General features: G+C 45.8%; 1 protein-coding gene across 6 annotated transcripts in view; it reads right to left on the bottom strand.

Annotated features, from left to right (window-relative positions):
* mastl (microtubule associated serine/threonine kinase-like) overlaps positions 1 to 27233 on the bottom strand; it is an 83067-nt gene that overhangs the window by 31406 nt on the left and 24428 nt on the right. For 2 of the 6 annotated variants that reach the window (XM_072508418.1, XM_072508421.1), the window contains 3 exons: positions 11596 to 12909; positions 3489 to 3627; positions 1259 to 1279 (listed from right to left, as the gene is read on the bottom strand). In XM_072508418.1, coding sequence (XP_072364519.1) covers positions 1259 to 1279; positions 3489 to 3627; positions 11596 to 12909 — 1474 coding nt within the window. The remainder of the gene's footprint in view (positions 1 to 1258; positions 1280 to 3488; positions 3628 to 11595; positions 12910 to 27233) is intronic. The other 4 variants (XM_072508420.1, XM_072508419.1, XR_011947715.1 and 1 more) reach the window with 2 other exon arrangements.

The following is a 27233-nucleotide window of genomic DNA, read 5'->3' as shown; positions in this document are numbered from 1 at the left end:
TTTCACAGTAACTTCATTTGAAGCCTAGTTGTGACAATAAGCAATTTTCATTTCATTTCAATTAAAAGTTTCAAGACTGAGAGTGACAGATTTTATTTGATCATGATATCAAGGGATGTGGAACAAAGTTCCAAAGGGGAAGAAAAATCAGCTATGGTCTAACTGAATACTGGAAAAGGTTCACGGTATTTATCAACTGGGAGGTACTGTCTTTTCTTTCATGAGAATTTGAACCTCCAAATTATTTTGCTCTTTTATAGCATAGAGCTTGCCACCATTGAGAGCATATCACTGCTGTTATTTAACAAAAAAAAAATTTCACTTACTGATGCTAAATTCCACCTGCTACTTTGTAGACCATTTCCCATCAATATCACATTGCAGTTTATTTTTGTCTTCTAAGTAACTAACCACAACTCATATTTTGGTATAATCTGAAAATTTCAACAACACTCTAGACCTATACCCAAATCAGTGAAATGCAGCAATCCTGAACAGAAACCGGTGAGATTTCCCTTTGAAAAGCAGACTTTAATTCTTACTATTTTCTCTTTATCAAATTTTAATCTGGTTTGTTATACTGCATACATTTCTCTAGTAATTTCCCACTACAGAATGACCAAAATTGCACTGTGCTGTATATGTCAATTTTAAACACTATGCTTTTTTTTTAAAGTTATAGTTCTTCTAGTCATGAAGCCAGTCTTGACATTTGAGGGGGTTATCATAATGTTTGCATTTATTTCATCAAAATGAATACGGAGGGTCAACACAAAGATGCCCAGCCACTGCCATTTAAACCACTGAAGCGTTAGATGCATCTTAAGCTTAAAAGTTAAAGTATGAATGAGAAGCAATTTTAGACCCTAGGATCACCCTACAAATAAATAGGCAGATGCAAAGGACACAAAGACATTAAAAGATTTGAAAAAAATCTGCATTTCTTGCCAAAATTAGTAAGAGAAAATGAATTTGTAAGTATGTTGTAATTTATAATACCATCACCTTGATAAGTTCAAGTTAGAAGAACAGGTGACTACTAAGCAAACTTGTCAATTTCAATGAGGCAGATATATTGCAGCAGAATTTCACACCTGGAATCTTTCAACTGAAACACATTGCATTTCAGGCTACTTGAGGCAAAGCACTGCAGCCAATAAACCCTAGAACATGCATCACTTATTGATTTTAATTTTGCATCTGGAATACATATTGCCACTTGTAATAATAAAAATACATAAGATTGTAGCAATCTTACCACATTGTAGAACTCCACAACCTAAAGTTTGAAATAGGAAATGTTTTCAATTCAAAGATAGTGCATGAAACCATGTATATAGACTTAGATAAGGAAAGCAGCCTGCTGATTCAAAATAGTTTTATTTTCCTAAATTGAGAACTGGTTTCAATATCGGTGTTTCAGCAAGCTAACTTCATGGCTGGTTAAAAAAAAATTCCAAATTTCATTACTGCCAAGAACTTCCCTTGTTTGTCGCCTTCCTTTATCCTACAGAATGTAAATCCTACCGTCCCAAAATATATCCTTTCCTACTCTTTCCCATCATTCTTGTCCTCATTGACCTAAAGTGGCACCCATACACTCACAAATCAAATTTAAAATCCTTATTCTATATCCAACTCCCTCCATAATTGCTTGGGTCACTGTCGGTGTCCAGAGTCTGCACGTTCTTCCTGTCTGCGTGGGTTTCCTCCGGGCGCCCCGGTTTCCTCCCACAAGTCCCGAAAGACTGTGGCGACTAGGGGAGTTTCACAGTAACTTCATTGCAGTCTTAATGTAACCCCACTTGTGATAGCACAATGGCATAATGGTTAGCAGTCCGGCTTCACAGCACCCGGGTCCCAGGTTCGATTCCCGGCTTGAGTCACTGTCTGTGCTGAGTCTGCACGTTCTCATGTGTCTCCGTGGGTTTCCTCCGGTTTCCTCCCACAAGTCGTGCTATTCGGTAATTTGAACATTCTGAATTCTCCCTCGGTGTACCCCAACAGATGCCGGAATGTGGTGACTAGGGACTTTCACAGTAACTTCATTGCAGTGTTAATGTAAGCCTACTTGTGACAATATAGATTATAATAAAGATTATTATTAATCCTAACCTACTTTTTCAGTTGCATCCAGCCCCATAAAGTAAAGTCGCCATAGTCCCAGATGATCATAGGCTACTTTCCCCTTTGAGGGGACTGATGGTGACTTAACCCGAGGACCACCACCTCATACAAGGGGCAAGGTTGAGAAGGCGGACCTTAATGAATAACCAGTACGAGACTTGAACCTAGGCGGTTGGCCTTGCTGTGCATCACAAACCAGTTGTCCAGCCAATTGAGCTAAACCGGGCCCCTTCCAGACCCATAACTCTGCCCTGAAAACACCAGTCCGCTAATTCTGGTCTTGTCTATACATCCCAATCCTTTGGCCCGCTGTTAGTGGTAAATCTTTCAACTGCCTAGGTCCTATACTGGCTGCCCTTTAAGATTTTTTCTCCCTTTAAATTCTCCTGAAAAAACAATTTAGTCACACAAATTTTTGGTCTCCCTTCCTCACTTGTCGTCAGTTTTCCTTACACTTAAGTAATATCCCAACACATACCTTATGTAAAAGAAACAAGACAATGTAAATGAGAGATTTTGTACTAACTGGTTATATTTTATACACAGCAAGCAGTCATCAATGGTAAATAGACTTATTACAATAAACCATACACAAGTCTGCAGGAAGCGAGATGCCATTGCACAGGGGTGAGGAATTTAGACTAAATCAATTGTTTTCAGGATAATTTAGATAGGTTAGGAGATTGGCTTAAATGTGACACACATCTTTCAGTGTGGATAAATGCAAGTTTATGTTTTTACACTGGGGGGAGATGAAAGCTTAGTGGTAATGTCATGGGGCTAGTAATCCAGAGGCCCAAGGTAATGCTCTGAAGACATGGCCCTACTACGGCATCAAGTGGAATTTAAATTCAATTAGTAAAATCTGGAATTGAAAGTTAGTCTCAGGAATGGTGACCATGAAGTTGTCATTGATTGACATAAAAATCCATCTGGTTCACGAAGACGTTTAGGAAAGCAAATCTGCCATCCTTACCTGCTCTGGCCTACATGTGACTCCAGAGCCACAGCAATGTGAATACCCACATCCCATGAAAAACAAAGAAAAGAAAAAAACTTGAAAGATGTTTATGTCAGGTTAGGGAGCCTGCAGCGGTAGCAGATCAAGCGAAGGACATCAGTGATTCATCAACTATGAAGTGATGATGCCATTGGGAAGGAACATTAGTTCTAGAAATTTGTCTCTTACTCCTTTTTCACCCAACTGAAGAATTTGATTACCTCTCAGTTTAGAGGAAAGGTGTATGCCTGAAACTTTTACTCACCGTTTTCCTACAAATACGGACTGACCTGCGTGGTATTTTCAGCATTTTATTTATGAATTAAATCCATGAAGCTTCTACAATGGTGATTTCTCTTACCATGTGGCATTCTCAAGAGTAACTCAGGGGCCAAGTAATCCGGTGTTCCCAAAATTCTATCCCCTTCAGTTGGAGCCGGACCTCTCCGCACACTTTTCGGAGTTCTATAAGGAGTTTGCACAGTAGCCAGCAGTGATGTCTGAATGTGTAAAACCATTCAAAATAAGAATGATGCACATCCACCATGTTAACAGGTCAGTTGCACACAAGAATCACAATATTTGAAAAGAAAGCCATTGCTACATTAAATAAATCTGCACATTTCAATTACAAGATTAAAACATTGTTGCTGGATCTGCAACATTATCTTTGAAGTTGGCAAGTTGACACAGTGGTTAGCACCGCTGCCTTGCAGAACCAGGGACTCTGGTTCAATTCCACCCTTCGGTGACTGTGTGGAGTTTGCACATTCTTCCAGTGCCTGTGTGGGTTTCCTCCGGGTGCTCCACTTTCCTCCCACATCCAGAGATGCGCAGGTTAAGTTGGGTTACGTGGATAGGGCGGAGCAGTGGGCCCAGGTAGGGTACTCTTTCAGAGGGCCGGTGCAAATTTGATGGCCTGAATGGCCTCCTTCTGCACTGTAGGAATTCTATGACAAGGTCAAAGTGCATGCATGGATTCAATTTAAGGTCAAACAGAACTGATGTCAATAAGTCCTTCGCAAAACTTGGAATGACAGTGGAAGACCAAAACAAACCTATTTTCATTTAGTTAGTTGCTACGATTAAGGCCGAAGAGCGGATGTGGTGACCCAATATTGAGACTAAAACGGTCATGTTGTGCAAACGCAGGAGTTATCCCTGGGATTTGGTACCGTTATGTAGCTGTTGAGCCGAGCAATAATCTACCTTTATTGCATGTACTTGATGTCGGGTCGGTGATTTAAGGAACCCACAACATTGCACCATGGAATCAGGGATTGGCAGTATGGCACAAGAACTTTGCCACATCAACCCATTTGTCTTTGAAGAAAGTTTTGCAGCTAGCATAGTTTTGAAAAGTTCCAGAAGGAGTGGTGTTTTTACTAGTGCTGCACTTTCCATCAAGTGGAAAAAGGGTACATTTAGCCTGTTAAACCTCACGAGCCCAGAAGCTGTTGAAAAATTTACGTTGTTTATTTTCCAGAGGAAGTAAAAAGAGGACCCCGAGAAAATCTTGAAACAATGAGAATGTTCGGCTCCTGGTTAAAAACCCCAATCCTTGATAGACATGCATTTAATTCCATGAACTAAAAAGCAGATGAGTCAATACAATTCTACATGCCCATTCTAAAAATATTGGCAAAGAAATGTGTGTTCGGAACTCTCACTGGAGGACCTAATCAGGGATCGAGTAGTTTGCGGAATATATAACCATTTAGGCCGCAAGCAACTGCTGTGAAAAAAAGACCCAATATTACAAGCAGCCATCAATATCTGTATGTTAAACAACAATCTGAAAATGAAGCAGAGATTTTAGGTGGGAAATAGGTATTTGAATCTAGGGGATACACAGCTCCAACTGCAGTAGCCAGCACCCTGCGAACAGGACAGCTTGTTTTGCATATAGTTAAAAATGCAAGAATTGCGGCAAATGGAACCATAGCATCCCTCCTCTGCTGTCGGCAGCATGACAGCAGCTTGCTTCTCCAGGGGTAGGAGCATCAGTAAGGTGAGTTGGAGTTCAACGAAACCATAGAGCTACAGTGCCACCAACACTATTGCAAGTGCTGACAACCTTGCGGTGTGATCTTCATCACTCTCAACATAAATCAACAGTAACGCCAGACTCAAAGTCAAGATTTATACTGGAGCGAAGGATAATGAACAGTCCTATGGCGGTTAGGCAATCCACACTGAAGGCACAGCAACCCTCCATGCACATAGGGAAATTTCAAGTTCCAAATAGTTGACCAGAATGTAACGCCTCTACTAGGGCTTCAGGACAGCGTTGCATTGGGGCTAATTTTGGCCCTGAAGTGCATGCTGTACAACGCCAAGCCCAGAGATGACAACATATAAAGAACTCTTCAACTGACAGATCATTGGTAAGCTACCATTGTACACCATATTGAGACTAGATAATTCTGTACCACCAACAGTCCGTGCTCAGAGAAGAGTACAAGTAGCCATGAAGCAAAACGTCATTGATGAGCGATATCAGATGACAGCACTAGGTGTCATTACTCCGATAGAAGAGGCCATGGAATACATTTCAGCAATAGTGACTGCAGTAAAAAAAAAAGATGGCACGGTCAGGATATGTACTGACCCAGTGCACTTGAACAACGTACTGCTCAGACCACATCACTATGAAGACAGTGGAACAGGCTATTGCAGACATGCCAAATGCCAAGGTGTTCATCACTCTCAATGTAAAATGGGGTTCTGGCAGATCAAGAATCCTCTAAACTAACCACAGCCGGATTAAACTCCATCTGCCATCTCTCCGCCCAAGACTTCAAACGATCTAAATCCTGCCGTATCCTCTGACAGTCCTCATCGCTATATCCACCAACCTTTGTGTCGTCTGCAAACTTTTCAGACCAGTTACATTTTCCTCCAAATAGAGGGATACGGACCCCAGAAGTGCAGAAGATTTTAGTTTAAACGGGCAGCAAGGTCGGCACAGGCTTGGAGGGCCGAAGGGCCTGTTCCTGTGCTGTACTTTTCTTTGTTCAGCCATATCTCAGATAGGTAGATATCGGTTTCATTGTACACCTTATGGAATCTCCACTGGCAGCGAGCTCTTCCAGCAGTGCATGGAGCAACTCTTTGCAGGTCAACGTTGAGAGATCATTGCTGATGACATCCTTGTTTGGGGGTCATACTGTGCAAGAACACGATGCACATCTTTGTCTTGTCCTTGACACAATCAGGACCATCGAACTAGAGCTGAACCATGCAAAATGCAGGTTCAGGGTCAACCAGGCTCCTTACATGGAGCGTTTACTGCAGACGATGGTGTAAAGCCCCATCCAGACAAGACCAGGGCTATGCGACAGGTGACCATTCCAGTGGACAAGCAAACTTTACAGAATTTTCATAGTATGACAAATTATCTTTCTGAGTTTATCCGTGTTAATCGTGAAGTCCCTGGACCTCTGTCAACTTCTCCACCAGGATGTCGAAAGCTGCTGGCAAGAGCACCACACAATGGTCTTCCCGTAACAGCCTCCCCGAACAGGCGTCGGAATGTGGCGACTTCACAGTCGGGGCTTCACAGACTTTGGGGCTTTTCACAGTAAATTCATTTGAAGCCTACTTGTGACAATAAGCGATTTTCATTTTTCAACACTTAAACAAGCACTTGCAGGCCCACTGGTATTACATCAGCAGACTCCTCCCAGCACAGACTTGGTGCAGACTGCATCCAGAATGGCAGGCCAATAGCCTTTGCTTCAAGGGCCTGCACTCGTGCACAAATCAAAAAGGACATTTTTGCTGTAGTTTTTAAACCAGAGAGAAATTTCATGACATCCCATATGGTCGTTCTGCAGCTTTTGAAACTGATCACCAACTACTCAACTATTTTAAAGAAGCCTCGTCACACTGTGTCTGCAGTGCATAATGCTAAGTTACAACACTACAACCTCAACGCCATCTACAAATGTGACAACGAGCTGTACTTGGCTGATACCCACCCCAGATCAGGCGGATCGTGAGGAAGACATAGATATCCTCTTATCTGAGGGAAGATATATTGGCAGAACTGGAGAAGGTTCACTAGGTTGATCCCGGTTATGGAGGGAATTTCTTATGAGCAGAGGTTGATGAACGGGTTTCATTGGCGTTTAGAAAAATGAGAAGCAACCTTATTTAGACATATACGATTCTCAGGCAGCTTGCCAGGGTAGATGCGGAGAGGATGTTTCCTTATGTGGGAGTCTAGGAGGTAGTGATTCGGTTGAATTCATCACTGCAGATAGCTTTGAAGGCTGGGTTTTTAAGTATGTTCAAGATTGAGATAGGTCAATTTTTAATCAGTGAGGGAATCAAGAGTTATGAGAATAAGTATGGAAAGTGGAGTTGAGGATTATATCAGATCAGCCATGGATCGCATTGAATAGTGGTGCAGACTCGATGGGTCGAGTAGCCTGCTTCTGTTTCTGTAAATTATGGCAGGGTTTTTCAAAGTCAGGGTCATGATCCACAGGCCGTCCATACATGCGTGGGCCCTCAGGCAAATCCGGCAGTGCACGGGCCTGGATCCCAGCAGGACAGACCATCTTCTTCTGACGACAGCATGTTGTCCCAGCACCGCCTCCTCCTTTGAAAACAATGGAGTCTTCGTGCCAGAAGCAGTGACAGAGAGCAGGTCACGCGCCCCGGCCCAAACACCAACTTTGCATGCCCTATACATCCGTGGCTTTGGCCAAAATCACGGAGGAGAGATTCCTCCATTTTGTAACTGCCAGCAAGCAAGAGGGCCAGAGACATAAACAGGTCAGGATCTCACAACTAAATCTGCCGGAGAGCGCTGCTCAGAAAAGTCCACGGCAGGACAAAGCAATGCTGGTGTGAGCGCCAGTGCATCAGGTGAACAACCCATGAAGAAGCGGAAATTGGAAACAAAGCAGGATGAAGATGATTTCCTGAGGTATGGCTTTATTAATTGTGCCAAAATGTAACATTGAATGACAAAGAAAATGAGATTATGAGAACCAAGCCGGCGCACCTGTCACATGAAAGGTAAGCGAAAATGGTGTGTCGTGAAGCTTGACCAGTGCGGGTCATGAAGCTCACCGGTCGGCAAAAGATGGCCCCGGGAAAAATTGTTTGAAAAACACTGCCTTATAGTCTTAAGTGTTAGGTGATTAACAAATTTTAAAACCATACCAGAGTGATGTGGCAGCCCATTTAATACTGCATCTTCTGGCAAAAGGCTCTATTTTAAATATTAGCAGGTGCATGTGAAAGAGCGAGATACTGTAATGAAATGACCCTCCACAAAGTGAAAATGTGACCAAGTTTCCTTTTAGAAAGAGTGCCGCATATGAACAATTTTCTCAAATAGCAGTTCCCAACACAAAGGTAAAATTTGTCATCATAACACGTACAATACACTAGCAAGTAAATAAACACCACCGATACAACAGTGGAAGGTGACATGGATTTCATGAGCGGAATATTCAGCTTTGAAGTCCCAAGTAATTCTTACTGGACAGTGGGTGAACGTATGCGATCAATGATGACCATGAAGCCATTGTCGACTGCCATGATAATCCATTTGGTTCGCTAATGTCCTCTCAGCCAATTCTTGCTGATAACCATGCTATGGATTTGGGAGATGTAGTAGCTCACTACATTTCCTATTGTCATTGCACTCATGCCAGTTGTGTGTGAATGGTTTGATTACTTCTGGGGATTAAATCAGCCACTTGTGCCCCAAGGTTCATAGTGAAAAAAATTTCAGGCATGAATGACTGCGGTTGGACACTGTAATCTTTAACAGTTGAAACCCAGAGACTACCCCACTGTCTGGAGGAAGATGTGGTGACCACATCTGTTGAATGTCCTTCCTTGGTGATGTCAATTTCAGCAACAAAGCAATTGAACAAGACAAATTAGCCTCAACTGCAAAAGGGGTTGGAGTGTTGGATTTCTGGCCATTTCCATGCCTCAGAGTGAGTTTGGGCCTGTTCACCTCCTTATCAAGAGTGCCAATAATCCCTAAAGTGATAGCACTTAAATGGACTTGGAAATCATTGCATGACAAGGCTTTCAGTGATTTGAGAGATGCTAGAATGGGCTCTCTCAGGACTCTGAAGAGTCTATGCAGGAAACACTAGTGTTCAAAATGACAGCTCAGGGTTTCACCCTAATGCAAAGGCCATCTAGGAGAAAGGGTTTTGACAATTTCAGGGTCCCGAGTGGTTACAAAAGAAACCTGGAAACTTCACTGCATGATAAAGATGTCAATGGTTATGAATTTACAATCGGGGACAAGTACAAGATCATGCTTCATTAGTCTGCATTCAGAAGTGACTGCAAGGGGCATATGGCACTCTCATGCTACTGCTCCATGCTGACCTATGCCTCAAAGACTGAACTGTCTGGTTCAGTCCTTTTGGGAGCAGGTGTCTCTGGCTAAAAATGAGTTCAGACCGCTGATAAGGTGCTATGCACACTGACATGATGAGGCTATGGGTGATTTAGTCTAGTTTAAGTTGCTACGGTCATGAGAGAAGAGATCGTGCTTAGGTTCTGCAGCGGCCATGTATCGCCAGGTGGAGGGCTGTGCTGATTGTTACAGTCCGCCACCAGTTGTTGGCATGTATGGCCTACATAGCTGGCATTACACTGGCACTGAAATTCACATACAAAATTACTCATTTGTGTATAGGCCATGCTACATAACAGGAGTGGGACAGCTAGCTTCACATATTGCTCAGATTTTTGAGGTACGTTAGCATTAGAGTACTCGGCGGTCAGCTGGGCACTTTTTCAGAGCCTAAAGGGGCGGCCTTAAGCCCATTCAAGAATTGCACAATATACAGTTAGCAATGATCTCATCAGGGGCAGCACAGTGGTGCAGTGGTTAGCACTACTGCATCAAGGCACCGAGGTCCCAGGTTTGATCCCGGCTCCGGGTCACTGTCCCTGTGGAGTTTGCACATTCTCCCCGTGTTTGTGTGGGTTTCGCCCCCACAACCCAAAAGATATGCAGGGTAGGTGGATTGGACACACTAATTTGCCACTTAATTGGAAAAAATGAATTGGGTACTCTAAATTTATTTTTAAAAAGCAATGATCTCATCACAGTGGCCATTATCCTGCAGGATGGCTTCGATTTGTACCCTATTTCAGAATCAAGCTTGCTCAGTGAGATTGCCGACACGGTCAATCTTGTAGCATGTGGAACTGCAGGAACCCCAATGTGTATATTGGCCAGTGAAGTTAGGCTTGTGGCAGAGAACCTTGTTAATAGGTAAGGTGCCTCCAGTGCCGAGCCACAGTGCAACATGTACTACTGGCACTCAATATGAAAAGAGTGAGCAGAATCTGCTGACCTCAAAGCCACGGATGAAGTGAAGTGAAGCTCGACAGGGGGGGGGGGGGGGGCACCACAAACTGAACGTTCTAATTACCCACTGGCAGGGAACTTAAATTTAGAGGTGGGGGAAAAAAAGCAATTCCATCGAGGTGGCCTTTTAAGGAGCATTCACAACATGCTTGTACAAGGAAACAGGGTTTCCCGAATGCTCAACCTGCTTTTAACTTACCTCAAAGTCAGGAGAACAAAATTCCAACAGCTTATTCCGCCTTTGGGAAACTGATTTTTTGTCTCAGGTCAAATCATGTGCTCCCGCCCACCACCATTACCAGTGCAAGGAAGATTCTGCCTCATCTGCGTGCTTTACATATTTTATAGCTCCCATCTAGACAATTACTGAAACTGCAACGTTAATGAAGAACATTTTGGCATTACATTATATCTAGTCTCAGATTACCCTCCAATGCTAAGGTACCTCAAAAATCTGAGCAATATGTGAAGCTAGCTGTCCCACTCCTGTTATTATGTAGCATGGCCTATACACAAATGAGTAATTGAGTGCAAGTAGTGGTGTGCATGCATCTGTTAATTGGAAGAAATCTATTAATATTTTTGCTGGATGGTGGTGCAGGGGGTGGAGTGTCTTTTATTTATTCCTAGCACCACTGTATTTAGAATTGGGAAAACAGGCAAGCTGGGCTCCAAACTCAAAAACACTGCTCACGGATGATTTTACCTCCATCTCAAGAGGCACTTGATCGAATGCTATGTAACAATAATAATAATAATCACTTATTGTCACTAGTAGGCTTCAATGAAGTTACTGTGAAAAGCCCCTAGTCGCCACATTCTGGCACCTGTTCGGGAAGGCCGGTACGGGAATTGAAACCGCACTGCTGGCATTGTTCTGCATTACAAGCCAGCTGTTTAGCCCGTGTATCAGAATTCCAGGTTAGTTTTTCTCCATATCAGCATGATGGAGTATGGGGGAAATTTTGAAACCATTTTAAAGAACTTTGTTGTTTGTTCCATTTTGTTGTTTTACATCCGATTTGTTTAAACATAACCTTTTCAAACAAAGTTTTCAGAATTCATGTTGCAGTTATTTGTACAATATCAAAAGATAACTTACCTGAAATGATCCTGTTACCCTACATGGTTGGACTCTTGGTAGAGGTGTCATAGCTTGTGGATAGCTCCCATTGCAAAGAGATGTATCCATTTTCTCTACAGAATCTATACTTATCCTGGACTGTACAGACAAATCAGATTCATATATTGGACTGCAATAACTTCGGAATCCTACAATAGGCTTGTTTTGGTGTGACGTCAAAGGATTGATTGGGAGTGATGGCTGGTCATAGCTGGTTTCTGCTGAGTGGGTGAAGCACTGATTACTAGCACCACTTGCCTTCTGATGCTTTAGAGACGTACGGTGAGGAAAAGTAAGCGTTTTATGTAGAAGAGAAGACGGTGGGGTTACTTTGCCTTTAGCGGTGAACTCCTCAAGTGAAGCGTCTTTGGTACTTGCATCTAATGCTTTCTCAAAATGATACTCTATGAAAGATGTATCCTGAGTTGAAGACATAGAATACATGCTCAAGCTTCTCTTCAGACTTCGGTCATACCCAGCAGTCTGAAAACTGTAATTAATACAGTCCTCCTTTTCACATTGCTCATCCAGTTCACTCAACAGGTTTTTGGCTAAGGAAGTGGCAGGTGTAATCTCAGATATTCTTTCAGAAATACTGGTGTTCTCCTCCAAGTCCCCACGAATTACATCAGAACATTTGCAGTTAATTATTGCCGAACTCAATTCCAGTGCCTGTATTTCCCTGGTTAAACCAGTGTTGGCAACTGGCTGGAATTCTGGTATTTCACATCCACGTTTATACTCAAAATTAGACTTCTTCCTGCGGGAGCTGGCTGAAAATGGACTGTGATCTATCTGATCAAAGGTTCTCTTTGACTTGTTTTGCTGATTTCGACTTTCCTCTTGAAATCCATTTTTATATTTTTGGGCAGCATTAGGTGAAGAACCCTTTCGATAGCCTGGGAGATGTAAATTTTCAGACAGAACCGTACCTCTTGGTATCGTGTGAAATACATCTTGGCTAAAATTCACAGAGCTTTCCATTCCTTTAGCTCCCCAAGGAGGTGAAGGGCTAGGGACACACATTCTGTGCACGTCGTCTTTGGTCCCCTCAGCTGTAGGTGAAGTACGTTTCTCATCTTCCCTTCTCACGTTTTTGTAAAGGCATTTTTTGATGAGGCCCTTTGCTGCCACATTGTTAAGAGGAGTGGCCCGAATCTGATGTCCATTCATTCCATTGAACATGCTTTTATTCTCAGCTGGAGAAACAGCGACCCCCAAAGTGTCTTCATTCTTCCTTATGGAGTTTCCAGTGATAGCTGTCCCAACAGTAGGCTGTATGGCCTCTGTGCCCTACAGAGATCACAGAAAAATTTTAATCCTGTGCAGAACAAAAACACTTGTTCTGCAAACTGATTAACCTAGGTGCATCCAGTAAGCAATTTAGCTACCTTTGACAACTACAAACATAAGGCAAGTTTTGGATTGACCCAGAATCTATGTAATTTCAGGAGTTCAATTCAAAATGTGCTTCAGTGTAAGCATTAATCAATCTGCAGACTCCCACCTCATTCCCAGATATTCTAAGCACATGTTACAGTATCGCATTAATACCCCAAAATACACTCTCAAGCTGCAATTATTTAAATCAGTCACTGACTACACTGTTTCACAAGATGTCTTACTATTGGAATTGCTCATTATTCCACTTTCATTTTCCACGTCCACATCTTTCAGTATTTTGAGGATCTGGATTGTGTTCACCTCATGTTTACTTCAGTTGGAACACTCAAACGTGTTTGTAGAGTGGAATTCTCTATGAAGTTTAACGGTGAACACCTTGAAAGCATTTAACCTACTTGTATGAAAGTCAGTGTGTTAACTTAACAGATTGCAATGACTCATTTAAAATAGTTTTTTAAAATTTACAAGTTTCACACTAAAGCGTCATGTATTTGCATACCAAAATTCAAAGATCCCTTTTCAGGGTATTAATCCCATTTGGTGTGAGCCAGTGTCATTAAATATTTTGGCAATGTAAATTATAACCTTCATCAAAGTGCTAACTATCCAGTGGTCACACAGTATGATATGACTTAAAATCTTCCCAAATCTTGAACTGCAGAAAACACCCTTTCATTCATGATTTGATGTCAGACAGGGAATCAGGCAGCATAAATGAGTCCATGGTATTAGTGGAGAGGTAAAGCTGGGAATCATGACCCTATGCTAATGGATAATAGAAACTTTGAGTCGTATAACTAGGGCATTCGAGTGAGCTTTAAACTAAATAGTTGGGGCAAGGGAAGATGTGATGAACGAAAGAGAGAGACATACAGCAGTATAGCAATAAGGGAATTTATTATTTGTGGCAGGGCCAGGGGTAGCAGTTATGACTGATAGGAAGTGAGGGGGGTGGTGAGAGACCCCCGATCCAGGTGGTGACGTGGAATATGCGAGGATTGGGATTCTGGTGGGTAAGAGGAGGTGGCACATCAGAGGGGTAAGTCCGTTATAGCAACAGGTGCATTGGAGGGAAGGTTGATGTTGTATACCTTCTGAATTGGAACGACGTAGAGTTTTGTAGATGTTGGATGTCATACCGAATTTGGATACATATCCACATATTAGGGGAGAAGAGGTGTTGGTTGCGCTTATGAGGGAGATGGGCGAGAGGGACTCATGGAGGTTTCTGCACCTGCGGGATAGGAAGTACTCATTCATTTTGCCAGTACACAATGTGTAGTCAAGGATTGATTTTTTTTTTGTTATGGGAAAGGCACAGTTGGCCAGGGTGAGGAAGGCAGAATATTCTACGATTGTTATCTTTGATCATGCTCCAATTGGGTGGATGTGGCACTGGAGAAGGGGCTAGCTCAGGAGGTTGGATGTGGGGTTGTTGGCAGACCCAAATTTCTGCACCAAAATGGGAACAGTGATTGAGGATTATGTAGGATTCTATAGAATGGGGAGGTTTTACCTTCAGTGTATGGAAAGTGTTGGAAGCAGTAGTGAGGGGCGAGGTCACCTCGTTTAAGGCTCAGGTGAACAGAGAGATAAGAGAGAAGCGGCAGCGGTTGGTAGGAGATTGTGAATGTGGATGTAAGGTGTGCAGAGGATTTGACTTCGGATCTTCTGGTGTGGAGGAAGGAGCTACAGGCGGGGTTTGACCTTGTGTACACAGAAAAGGCGGTTTGGCAATTGAGGCAGGTAAGGGAAGCCATGTACAAGTATGGGGAGACAGCTTCGGGGCCAGCTCTGCCGGTAGGCAGCTGCGAGAGATTGTTTGGTTCAGGATGGGACAGGGGAGCTGGTGGTGGCACCGGAGCAAGTGAACGAGACATTTGAGTAGTTCTATAAGAATTTGTATGTCAGAGCCTCCGGAGGATGAGTCAGACATGAGGGAGTTTTTATTTTGGGGGGGGGGGGGGGGGGTTGCTTGGAGTGTCCCACAGTAGGAGAGGAAAGGGTTGGAGGTGCCAGTGTGTGTGGAATAAGTGCTGGTAGCGATATGGACAATGCAGACGGGTAATGCTCCAGGGCCTGATGGTTTCCCAATATTTTAGAAAAAGTTAATGGATAGGTTGGCGCCACTGCTGATGGAGAGTTTGAAGATGTGATGGCTAAGGGGGCACTGCCAGAGTCAATGGGAGAGGCATCAATTTCATTGTTGCTTAAGAAGGACAAGGACCAGGTGGAGTGTGGATCGTATAGGCAGATATCTTTGTTGAATGTGGGTGCCAAGATATTGGTGAAGGTGCTGGCACTTAGGTTGGAGGAGTGAGTGCCTTCCAAAGGTGATTGGGGAGGATCAGACAGGATTGTAAAGTGCAGATAGTTGTCGTCAAATGTCGGCATCTGTTGAAGGGAGGGTGTTGGAGTGGCGCTGGATGAGGAGGTGTTTGATCCTTAGAGTGGAGTTGTTTGTGGTGTTGGAGAGGTTGGAGATTGGGCGTAAGTTTGTGGCATGGGTGAAGTTGATGTATAAGGATCCGTAGCTTGTGCGCACAAATGAGATGAGTTCAGAGTACTTTCCGTTGCATTGGGCAATGAGGCAGGGATACTCCCCTGCTGTTTGCACAGGCTAGGGGCTGGTACAGCACAGTGGGCTAAACAGCTGGATTGTAATGCAGAACAAGGCAGCAGTGCGGGTTCAATTCCCATACCGGCCTCCCCAAACAGGTGCCGGAATGTGGCGACTAGGGGCTTTTCACAGTAACTTCATTGAAGCCTACTTGTGACAATAAGCGATTATCATTATAGAGTCCTTAGCCATAGCATTGAACTGCTCAAATAAATGGGCGGGATAATGGGTGGAGGGGTGTGTGTGTGCGCACACGTTTTGTGTGTATGTGGAGCATGGGGTGTCCCTATATGCTGATGAATTGCTGCTGTATATTTCTTTAACTCAGGCTCTTCAGTGGTGGATATAATGAGACTGCTAAGGAGATTTGGTTTTGTTCAGGCTAGAAGTTAAATTTGGAAAAAAGTGAATGTTTTGTGGTGTCGTCCGGGTTTGCGTTGGGGGTGGGTTGCCAGTCTGGGTGGCAACAACTTACTTTAGGTATTTGGGAGTTCAGGTGGCTTGGGACTGGGTCAGGCTCCATAGGTTGAACTTCACGAGTCTGGTGGGCAGGGTCAAGGAGGATCTATCGAGGTGGGACAGTCTTTCCCTATCGTTGGCAGGTCAGGTGCTAGCGGTTAAGATGAACATTTTGCTGTGATTTTTATTTCAATGTTCACTGGTCTTTTTTGCCGAAATTGTTTTTTATGAGGGTGGATATGTTGGTTTTGTTGTTGTCGGCAGGTATGGTGGCAAGGATTAGGAGGTTGGTACTTCAGGGAGGGCGATAGTCAGGAGGCTTGGTCCTTTCGAACCTGTTATACTATTATTGGGCGAATGCAGAGATGTTGCAGGGAGGTGGTGGCTTTTTGGGCGAGAATGGAGGCAGGCCCTTCTAAGGGGTTGCGAGTGCTGGCAACGGCGCCGCTCCCATTTGCCCCAGGGAGGTTCTCGGGGTGTTCTGTGGTGGTGGCCATGCTGAAGATATGGAGCCATTTTCAGCAGCACTTCTAGGTTGGAGACTGGGTTGAAGTTCTAGTAATCTTTTTTAGTGTCACAAGTAGGCTTACATTAACACTGCAATGAAGTTACTGTGAAAATCCCCTGGTCGTCACACTACGGCGCCTGCTTGGGTACACAGAGGGAGAATTCAGAATGTCCAGAATATCCGATTCACCTAACAAGCACGTCATTCAGGACTTGTGGGAGGAAACCGGAGCACCCAAATGAAACCCACGCAGATGAGGGGAGAACATGCAGACTCTGCAGAGACAGTGAACCAAGCCGGGAATTGAACCCGGGTCTTTGGCGCTGTGAAACAACAGCACGAATTACTGTACTACCATGCCGTCCCATATCTTAGATGTATTCCATTACTCAGTTGAGGGTTTCTCTCCTTAATTTTAAGCAATGTAAGCTCGGACCTTTTTAAAGTCGTGTATGGAATATTAGTTTGTACTGTTCATTTATCTCTGACCTGTCACATTTGAATCATGTTTTAGTTGCCATCAGTCAGGGGTACAATGATTTCCACTCCTAGTTTTCTATCTAGGCATTACCAGGTGAAAATGCAAGTTACTTCCTTTTAAAAAAAAAAAAAAAATTTAGAATACCCAATTCATTTTTTCCAATTAAGGGTCAATTTAGTGTTGCCGTTTCCGGGTGCGGCGATGACCAGCTAAGTCGCACGTTTCGGCACCTCCCGTTTTAACGGACTTTTGGGCTCTTATCGGGAGCCCCAACGGCAATTTTCGAAGGCTAAACCCACTGTGAGGCGACATAGAAGGGAGTCCCCCCGGGTGTGAATGGATAGAAGAGATAATAGTGGAGGATCCTCTGGAGCAGCGGCAAAGAAGGGAAGTGAGAAGCAAGATGGCGGCGGAGGGCGGCCAGTTGGTATGGGGCCTGGAACAGCAGGAGTTCCTCCGGCGATGTGTGGAGGAGCTCAAGAAGGAGGTGCTGGCGCCGATGCTGCAGGCGATTGAGGGGTTAAAGGAGGCGCAGAAGACCCAAGAGATGGAGCTCCGTGGAGTGAAGGCAAAAGCTGCCGAAAACGAGGACGAGATACAGGGCTTGGTGGTGAAGACGAAGACGCACGAGGCACTGCAGAAGAGGTGTATGGAGAGACTGGAAGCCCTGGAAAATAGCTCGAGGAGGAAGAACTTAGAATCTTGGGTCTTCCCGAAGGGGCAGAGGGAGCGGACGTTGGGGCGTATGCAAGCACGATGCTCCATACCTTAATGGGAGCTGAGGCCCCGACGAGCCCCCTGGAAGTGGAGGGAGCGTACCAAGTCCTCGTGAGAAGACCAAAGGCAGGAGAAATACCTCGAGCAATAGTGGTGAGGTTCCACCGCTACAACGACAGGGAGATGGTCCTGAGATGGGCAAAAAAGACACTGAGCAGCAGGTGGGAGAACGCGGTGATCCGCGTGTATCAGGATTGGAGTGCGGAGGTGGCGAGAAGGAGGGCGAGTTTCAATCGGGCCAAAGCGGTGCTCCACAAGAGGAAAGTGAAATTCGGAATGTTGCAGCCGGCAAGACTGTGGGTTACACACCAGGGTAAACACCACTACTTCGAGACGGCAGAGGAGGCGTGGACATTTATTGAAGAGGAGAAGTTGGACTAGATTTGAGAAAGAGTGTTTGAAATGAAGTAGCGAGGTGGTGGCAAGGGACTGTGAATCAGATGGGGGGAAATTTTCTTTCCCCTCGAAGGGGGGGGGGGGGGGGACACGAAGAAATGTGGGCGCCGGTGGGGAAGGGGAGGGGGAAGGAGAGAGGGAGCTGCGCCATCAGGGGCGGGGCCGAGAGGGAAGCACGGGCTTTGTTCCCGTGCTATGGAAATTGTGGCGGGAAAAGGGAGCGCAGGAAGGAGGGGGCCTCACATAATGGGAGGCTAAGGATAAACGGGGGAAGCCGAGGTTAGCCAGAGTTTGCTGACTTCCGGAAGCAATATGGGGGGAGCAACTAAGCTAGAGAGGGATCTAGCGGGCGGGCGGGGGGGGGGGGGGGGGGGGGGGTTTTAACTGGGTTGCTGCTGCTAAGGGGAAGGGGGAGCTGTTACGGGATGGGATGGTCAGGAGGGGAGGGCACCGTCTGGGGGATAAGCGGGTGCGTGGGAACCGGGTGAGGAGCTGTCTAAAAAAGGGGATGGCTAGTCGACGGGGGGGGGGGGGACGGGGGGGGGTAGGTAAAGAGCCCCCCAACCCGGTTGGTCACGTGGAACGTGAGAGGGTTGAATGGGCCGATTAAGAGGGCAAGGGTATTTGCGCACCTAAAGAAGCTAAAGGCACACTGGCGGATCAGATCAGATTAAGAAGAGGATGGGTGGGACAGGTATTTGGGTCTTCAGGGGTTTTATGTGTGTGTTTATATATTAGTTATTTATATTTGATTTCACAAAGTTACTATTTTAGTTATTATTTCTGTTATTTCTTATTTTGTTGTTGGCAGTTGCCGTTAGTCAGCATATTATTTATTTAAAAAACGATCAATGTATATATTATTACAAAGTTGTAAAATGGGAAATTTTTGTTTGATCGAAAAACTTTAATAAAATATTTTTTTTTTTTTTTTTAAATTCAGTGTTGCCAATCCACCTACCCTCCACAGCTGTGGGTTGTGGGGGTGAAACCCATGCAAACACGGGGAGAATGTGCAAACTCCACATGGACAGAGACCCAGGGCTGGGATCGAACGTGGGACCTCGGCACCGTGAGGCAGCAGTGCTAACCACTATGCCACTCTGCTGCCCAAATGTAAGTTACTTCTAATGGCATCCCAAGCACAATCAACCAGCAATCTTGTTCTACATTAATTTGCTTAAATTCAAAAATATTTCTGTACTCCGTTTTATTAGATTGGCTAAAGCCTTTACCATTTTGTCTCATCTTCCTCAGCACATTGTACAGTATCCTGCACACGGCGAGAACGTGCAGACGTCAGTGACCCAAGCCGGGAATCGAACCTGGGTCCTTGGCGCTGTGAAACAACAGTGCTAACCACTGTGATACTGAAGTTGATGCCAATCCCAGGGAACCACGGGTTTGAGCCAAGGAAGATGGATGCTAGATTTCGGGGATAGGAGGAGCAAGGGATGATGGAGTTCAAGGAGTTGTTCTTGGAAGGTTTGTTTGCTAGTTTGGAGGAGTTGGGGAGAAGTGGGGAGGGTTTCAGGTACACCATTTTGTAAAAACATTTTTTCCAACCAATCCGGTGGCACCGCCCTCGTCGTTGCTGGAGGGAAGGGGTCATCTTGTTGATCTATGGGAGGATTTGAGTATAAGGCATCTCTGGAGGGGGTGAATACTAAATGGAGGTGGAGTTGGAGATGGCAACAAAGAACAAAGAAAAGTACAGCACAGGAACATGCCCTTCGGCCCTCCAAGCCCGAGCCGATCATGCTCCCCGACTAAACTACAATCTTCTACACTTCCTGGGTCCGTATCCCTTTATTCCCATCCTATTCATGTATTTGTCAAGATGCCCCTTAAATGTCACTATCGTCCCTGCTTCCACCACCTCCTCCGGTAGCGAGTTCCACGCACCCACTACCCTTGGTGTAAAAAACTTGCTTCGTACATCTACTCTGAACCTTGCCCCTCGCACCTGAAACCTATGCCCCCTAGTAATTGACCTCTCTACCCTGGGGAAAAACCTGACTATCCACTCTGCCTATGCCCCTCATAATTTTGTAGACCTCCATCAGGTCGCCCCTCAACCTCCTTCGTTCCAGTGAGAACAAACTGAGTTTATTCAACCGCTCCTCATAGCTAACGCCCTCCATACCAGGCAACATTCTGGTAAATCTCTTCTGCACCCTCTCTAAAGCCTCCACATCCTTCTGGTAGTGTGGCGACCAGAATTGAACACTATACTCCAAGTGTGGCCTAACTAAGGTTCTTTGGCACTGGAGGAGGGGTTATGGTGCGAGGTGCTGCGGAGGCTGAATGCCTCAACTTCATGTGCAAGGCTGGAGTTGATACAGCTAAACATAGTACACAACAACTAAACATAGTACACAGAGTGCACCTGACATAGTTGAGGATGAGCCAGCTGGAGGAGATGCAGGATATTTGTGAGCGATGTGAGAGGGGCCCAGCCAATCACGTACATATTCTGGTCCTGCCCGAAATTGGAGAAATTTTGGGGGCCATTCTTCAGCATCATGTCGGCGATTTTGCATGTGGATTTAGGGCCCAGTTCCCTGGGGGCCATATCCGGGGTGTCAGACTTGCTGACGGGAACAGGGGCCCGTTATATAAAAATGTTTTAGCCTTTACCTCGTTGATCGCTCGCAGGCAGGTTCTGTTGGGGTGAAGGTCAGCTTCCCCACCCTGTGCCTCAGTGTGGCTGGGGGATTTAATGGATTTCTTGCACTTAGAAAAAGTGAAATTTGCTTTAAAGGGAGCTTCCATAAAATATGGGGTTTGTTTATACTGCATTTCAGGGAACTGATTACCGTCAACTGCTGGGTGGGAAGGGGTGGTGTTGGGTTTATTTTGTTTTGTAATGTTGTGTGTTGAAAAGTAAAACTATTACAATTTTTAAAAAGCACAGCAGGAAGGAACAGGGCGTATCAGTGGTTAAAGATGGTATTACTTAAGTGTTCACACTGAACGGTGTACATTTATATTTGTATTGTTTATTGTTATAAAATCATAAATGTCTTAATAAAATGTTTTTTTAAAAAAAATAAATGGTACTACTTTTGCAAACAAAATATTGCTGGATAATCACAGCAGGTCTGGCAGCATCTGTGGAGAGAAGGGAGCGAACGTCGAGTCTGGAGGAGACTTTGTCAAAGCTAGAGAGAACTGGAAATAGGGTCAGATTTATACCATTGTGGCGGGGGGGGGGGGGGGGGGGGGGCGTGGAGAGGTGGGGCTGGATAGGGGGCAGCGATAGGTGCAGATTGACAAAGATGTAATGGATAGAAAGACATGTGGATGTGACAGCAGGACGGTGAGTTGAAATGGCAAGCAACAGGAAGGTCGGAGTCCTGCTTGCAGATGGACTGGAGGTGTTGGAGTGATGGAGGGGTGAACCAGGGTATGCCAGAGGGAATGGGGCCCGAGAAATGCTGACAGGGGAATTAGGTTTGGGGCGGTGGAATCATGCTGGAGTGGCGGAACTGACGGAGGATGATTCTTTGAATGCGGAGGCTGGGGGGATGAAAGTGAGGACAAGGGAGACCCTAGCCTGGTCTGGGAGAGAGGGGGTGAGAGCAGAGATGCGGCAGATGGGACGGACACAGTTGAGATGCCCTGTCAACCAAAGGCATGTCTTCATTCTTCCTTAATCATGGTTCCCCACCCACTATGGTCGGCAGGGCTCTCAACCGTGTCCAACCCATCTTCAGCATCTCTGCTCTCACTTTGGGATTGGGAACTACATTTAAAAAGTCTGATGATAGACAGGCACAATGGCTAGCATTTAAACAATTGATACATGGTTTGCAATAAATTTGCATTGCTTTAGGGACAAAAAGCAGCAAAACAAGTTATTCAACCAAAACTAAGAAACAAAGTTAAAAATTGTATCAGATCAAAGGATGATGCCAAAAAAATTAAACCTGAGGATTGGGAGCATTTTAAAATTCAGTAAAAGGAGAAACAAGAAATTAATTTAAAGAAAGAGATAACAGAATGGAAGTAAACTAATGAGGAGCATAAAAACAGACAGGGAGCTAAGGAATCACAGGTTGAGTATTCTTTATCCATAATCCTTGGGGATGATTGAATTTTAGATAATTTGGCTTTTTGGATACCACAAACAAACTTAAAATAGCCCAAAGATGGGCAAGCTATAGTCTAAGTAAATAAAATAGCTAGAAAATGAAGATGTAACACTGAATAATAAATAGAGTACCTGTGCTAAGTTTCATTTTGACATGCTCAGCACAAAAATCGCACAATAAACAGTGCAGACAACTAGACTTCCCACGCTAGTTTGAAGAGGTACAAAAAATAAATGCACCTTTTGGATTTAGGAATAAAAAATACTCTATCTATAGCTAGATTAAGGACCCGAAAGAAATTAGAACTAGTAAAGAAATTAGAACTAGTAAAAAAACTGGAGAAATTACAAGGGATTGAAAGCTGACCTCGACCCGACGATCTACATCCCAAGTGATGAAAGAGATGACTGTAGAGATAGTGGTGGATGCATTGGCAATCAGTTATCAAAGTTCAATAGATTCTGGAATGGTGCCTACAGAAAAGATGGTAGCAAATGTAACTGTACTATTTAAGAAAGATGAAGGGGGGGGGGGGGGGAAAGAGAAAAAACAGAGAGCTACAGATTGTTCGCAGTAGGGAAAATGTTAGTATCCATTATAGATATAACTAGACACCTAGAAAATAATGGTGGGATTGCGTCAATGTATATTTATGACAGGGAAATTATGTTTGACAAGCTGTTGGTAGATTTTTTTTTTTTAAGGTTACGAGCGGTTACCAGGACCAGTGGATGTGATCCATTTGGATTTTCAGAAGGCTTTTCAAGGACCCACACAAGGTTAGCAAGCAAAATTATAGCACACGGAATTGGAGGTAAATAAACTGACATGGATTGAGGATTGGGTACAAGACGGATAGGTAAACGGTATCATTCTCTGGTTAGCAGGCTGAGACTAGTGGGGTACCACAAGGATCAGTGGTAGAGTCCCAGCTATTGACAATCAAAAACAATAATTTGGATGTGGGGATTAGATGTAATATTTTAAAATTTGCTAATGGCAAAAAACCTGGTGAGGATGGGAGTTGTGAGGAGGGTGCAAAGAGGCTTCAAGGAGATTCAGACGGAAAGTGAGCATGAGCACAGCAGATGGAATATGCTATGGAAAAATGTGAAGTTATCCACTTGGTAGGAAAAGTAGGAATGCAGAGTATTTCTCAAATGGGGAGAGATTGGGAAATATTGATGCCCAAAGGGACCTGGATGTTCTTGTTCACAAGTCACTGAAAGCTAACATGCAGATGCAACAAACAATTAGGAAGGCAACTGGAATGTTAGCCTTTATTGCAAGGGGATTGGAGTACAGAATTAAGGAAGTCCTGCTGGAGTTGCATAGGAACATAGAATTAGGAGCAGATATAGAACCTTGGAGAGACCACACCTGGAGTATTGTGAGCAGCTTTGGTCTCCCCAAGCAAGGAAAGATATACTGGGGATAGGAGGAGTGCAATGAAGGTTCACCAGATTAATCCTTGGGATGGGAGAATAGTCCCATGAGGAATGATTGAGGAGATTTGGCCTGTATTCTCCAGAATTTAAAAGAATGAGTGTGGAAGGGAAGGGAAGAATTGGGGATATATACAAGTGGCTGGGGGAGCACTGAGGCGAGCAGGTAGTGAAGATCAAGGAGAAATGGGAAGCAGAGTTGGGAGGGGAGATCAATTGGGGAGCACGGAGTGAGGCACTGCGTAGGGTAAACATGACCTCCTCATGTGCAAGGATGAGCCTGATACAGTTTAAGGTGGTGCACAGGATGCATATGACTCGGGCAAGAATGAGTGGGTTCTTTCAGGGGGTAGCAGATGAGTGAGAGAGGTGTGGGTGGGGGGGGGGGGGGGGGGGGGGGGGGGGGGGCGCAATGAATCATGCGCACATGTTTTGGGGTTGCAAAAAATTTGGGAAGATTCTGGGCGGGAATGTTTGCAGTCTTAGCCAGAATAGTGGAGGAGGTGGACCCTTTGGTGGCGATATCTGGGGTCTCAGAGAAGCCGGACTCATGGAGAGGAGGAAGGCCGATGTCTTGGCCTTCTTTGATTGCACAGCAGCGCATTTTGCTGGAATGGCAGTTGGCATCGCCACCGGGGATAGCGGCTTGGCTGTGTGACCTGCACGACTTCCTGCGATTAAAGATAAAGTATGAGCTTCCGGGTGCGGCGATGACCAGCTAAGTCGCACGTTTCGGCACCTCCCGTTGAAACGGACTTTTGGGCTCTTATTAAGAGCCCCAACAGCAATTTTTAACGGCCAAAATCATTGTGCGGTGAAATAGGAGGGAATCCCCCCGGATAAATATGGATAAAGGAGAGGATAGCGGCCGGATGCAGTGGATCCACTGGAGCAGCGGCAAGGAAGGGAAGCTCGAAGCAAGGTGGCGTTGGAAGGTGGCTGTTCGGTATGGGGCCCAGAGCAACAAGAGTTCCTGCGGCGCTGTGTGGAAGAGCTGAAGAAGGAGGTGTTGGCCCCGATGCTACAGGCGATTGAAGGGCTAAAGGAGGCGCAGAGGACCCAGGAGTTGGAGCTTCGGGTCGTGAAGGCAAAGGCTGCGGAGAATGAGGATGAAATACAGGGCCTGGTGGTAAAGACAGAGACGCACGAGGCACAGCACAAAAGGTGTGTGGAGAGGTTGGAAGCCCTGGAGAATAACTAGAGGAAGAATTGAAGAGACTTGGGTCTTCCCGAAGGCACAGAGGGGGCGGACGTCGGGGCATATGTGAGCACGATGCTTCACTCGCTAATGGGATCGGAGGCCCCGACGGGCCCTTTGGAGGTGGAGGGAGCTTACCGAGTTCTGGCGCGAAGACCAAAGGCAGGAGAAATACCTCGAGCCATAGTGGTGAGGTTTCACTGCTACAATGACAGAGAGATGGTTCTATGATGGGCGAAGAAAACTCGGAGCTGCAGGTGGGAGAACGCGGTGATCCAAGTGTACCAGGATTGGAGTGCGGAGGTGGCGAGAAGGAGGGCAAGTTTCAACCGGGCCAAGGCGGTGCTCCACAAAAAGGTTAAATTTGGAATGTTGCAGCCGGCGAGACTGTGGGTCACACACCAAGGGAAGCACCACTACTTTGAGACGGCAGAAAAGGCGTGGACATTCATTGTGGACGAGAAGCTGGAATAGTTGGCGAGAGAAAAAGCTTCTGTAATAAAGTGGTGGGGTGATTATGTGGGACGAGGAAGGGGAAGGGGGGGGAGAATTTTGCAACTTTTCTCTTTTCCCCTCGTTGGGGGGGGGGGGGGGGGGGGGGGCGGAGAAAGAGAGAGTATGGGGAACTGTGGGCGCCGGTGGGAAGGAAAGGGGAAGGGAACTGCGCCATCAGGGGTGGGGCCGAGTGGGAAACGTGGGCTTTGCTCCCGCGCTAATGGTAATTGTGGCGGGAACGGGGACGCAGGAAGGAGAGGGCCTCGCACAATGAGGGGCCGAGGACAAACGGGGGATGCCGAGGTCAGCCAGAGTTTGCTGACTTCTGGGAGCAACATGGGGGGGGGGGGGGTGCAACTACGCTAGAAAGGGATCTAGCAGAGGGGGGGGGGGGGGGGGGGGGGGGGGGGGGGGGGGGGGGGGGAAAGAGTTAACTGGGTTGCTGCTGCTAAGGAGAAGGGGAGCTGTTATAGGGTGGGGTGGTCAGGACGGGAGAGCACCGTCGGTGGGATATACGGGTACGTGGGAACCGGGTGAGGAGCTGGGTTAGAAAAGGGGATGGCTAGTCGATATGGGGGGGGGGTAAAGAGCCCCCCAACCCGGCTGATCACGTGGAACGCGAGAGGGCTGAATGGGCCGATTAAAAGGGCACGGGTACTCGCACACCTAAAGAACTTAAAGGCAGATGTGGTCATGTTGCAGGAGACGCACTTGAAACTGGTAGATCAGGTCAGACTACGTAAAGGATGGGTGGGGCAGGTGTTCCATTCGGGCTTAGATGCGAAGAATAGGGGGGTGGCTATCTTAGTGGGGAAACGGGTACAGTTTGAGGCAAAGACCATAGTGGCGGACAGTGGGGGTAGATACGTGATGGTGAGTGGCAGATTGCAAGGGGAGGCGGTGGCTCTGGTGAACGTATACGCCCCGAACTGGGATGATGCAAACTTCATGAAGCGTATGCTGGGGCGTATCCCGGACCTGGAGGCGGGAAAGCTGGTAATGGGGGGAGACTTCAATACGGTGCTTGATCCAGGGCTGGACCGGTCTAGGTCTAAGACCGGGAGGAGGCCGGCAGCGGCCAAGGTGCTTAAGGACTTCATGGAGCAGATGGGAGGAGTAGACCCCTGGAGATTTATTAGGCCTAGGAGTAAGGAGTTTTCATTTTTTTCCCCATGTTCACAAGGTGTATTCACGGATAGATTTTTTTGTCCTGATTCCGAAGGTGACAGGGACGGAGTACATGGCCATAGCCATTTCAGACCACGCTCCACATTGGGTAGATCTGGAGATATGAGGGGAAAAGGAGCAGCACCCACTCTGGAGATTGGATATGGGGTTGTTGGCGGATGAGGGGTATGTCTAAGGGTGAGGGAGTGTATCAAAAGGTACCTGGAGCTTAATGATAACGGAGAGGTCCAGGCGGGAGTGGTCTGGGAGGCGCTGAAGGCAGTGGTCAGAGGGGAACTGATATCCATAAGGGCCCATAAAGGGAAGCAAGAGAGCAAAGAAAGGGAGCGACTGTTGAGAGAACTTCTGAGGGTAGACAGGCAATATGCAGAGGCTCCGGAGGAGGGACTGTACAGGGAAAGACAAAGGCTACATATGGAATTTGACCTGCTGACCACGGGCAAGGCAGGAGCACAGTGGAGGAGGGCACAGGGAGTACAGTAGGAGTATGGAGAGAAGGCGAGCCGGTTACTGGCCCAACAACTGAGGAAGAGGGGAGCGGCGAGGGAG

The sequence above is a fragment of the Scyliorhinus torazame genome, chromosome 6 (assembly GCF_047496885.1).
Source record: "Scyliorhinus torazame isolate Kashiwa2021f chromosome 6, sScyTor2.1, whole genome shotgun sequence".
NCBI lineage: Eukaryota > Metazoa > Chordata > Chondrichthyes > Carcharhiniformes > Scyliorhinidae > Scyliorhinus > Scyliorhinus torazame.
The sequence above is the reverse complement of the archived record's forward strand: the minus strand, read 5'-3'. Positions and strand labels throughout refer to the sequence as shown.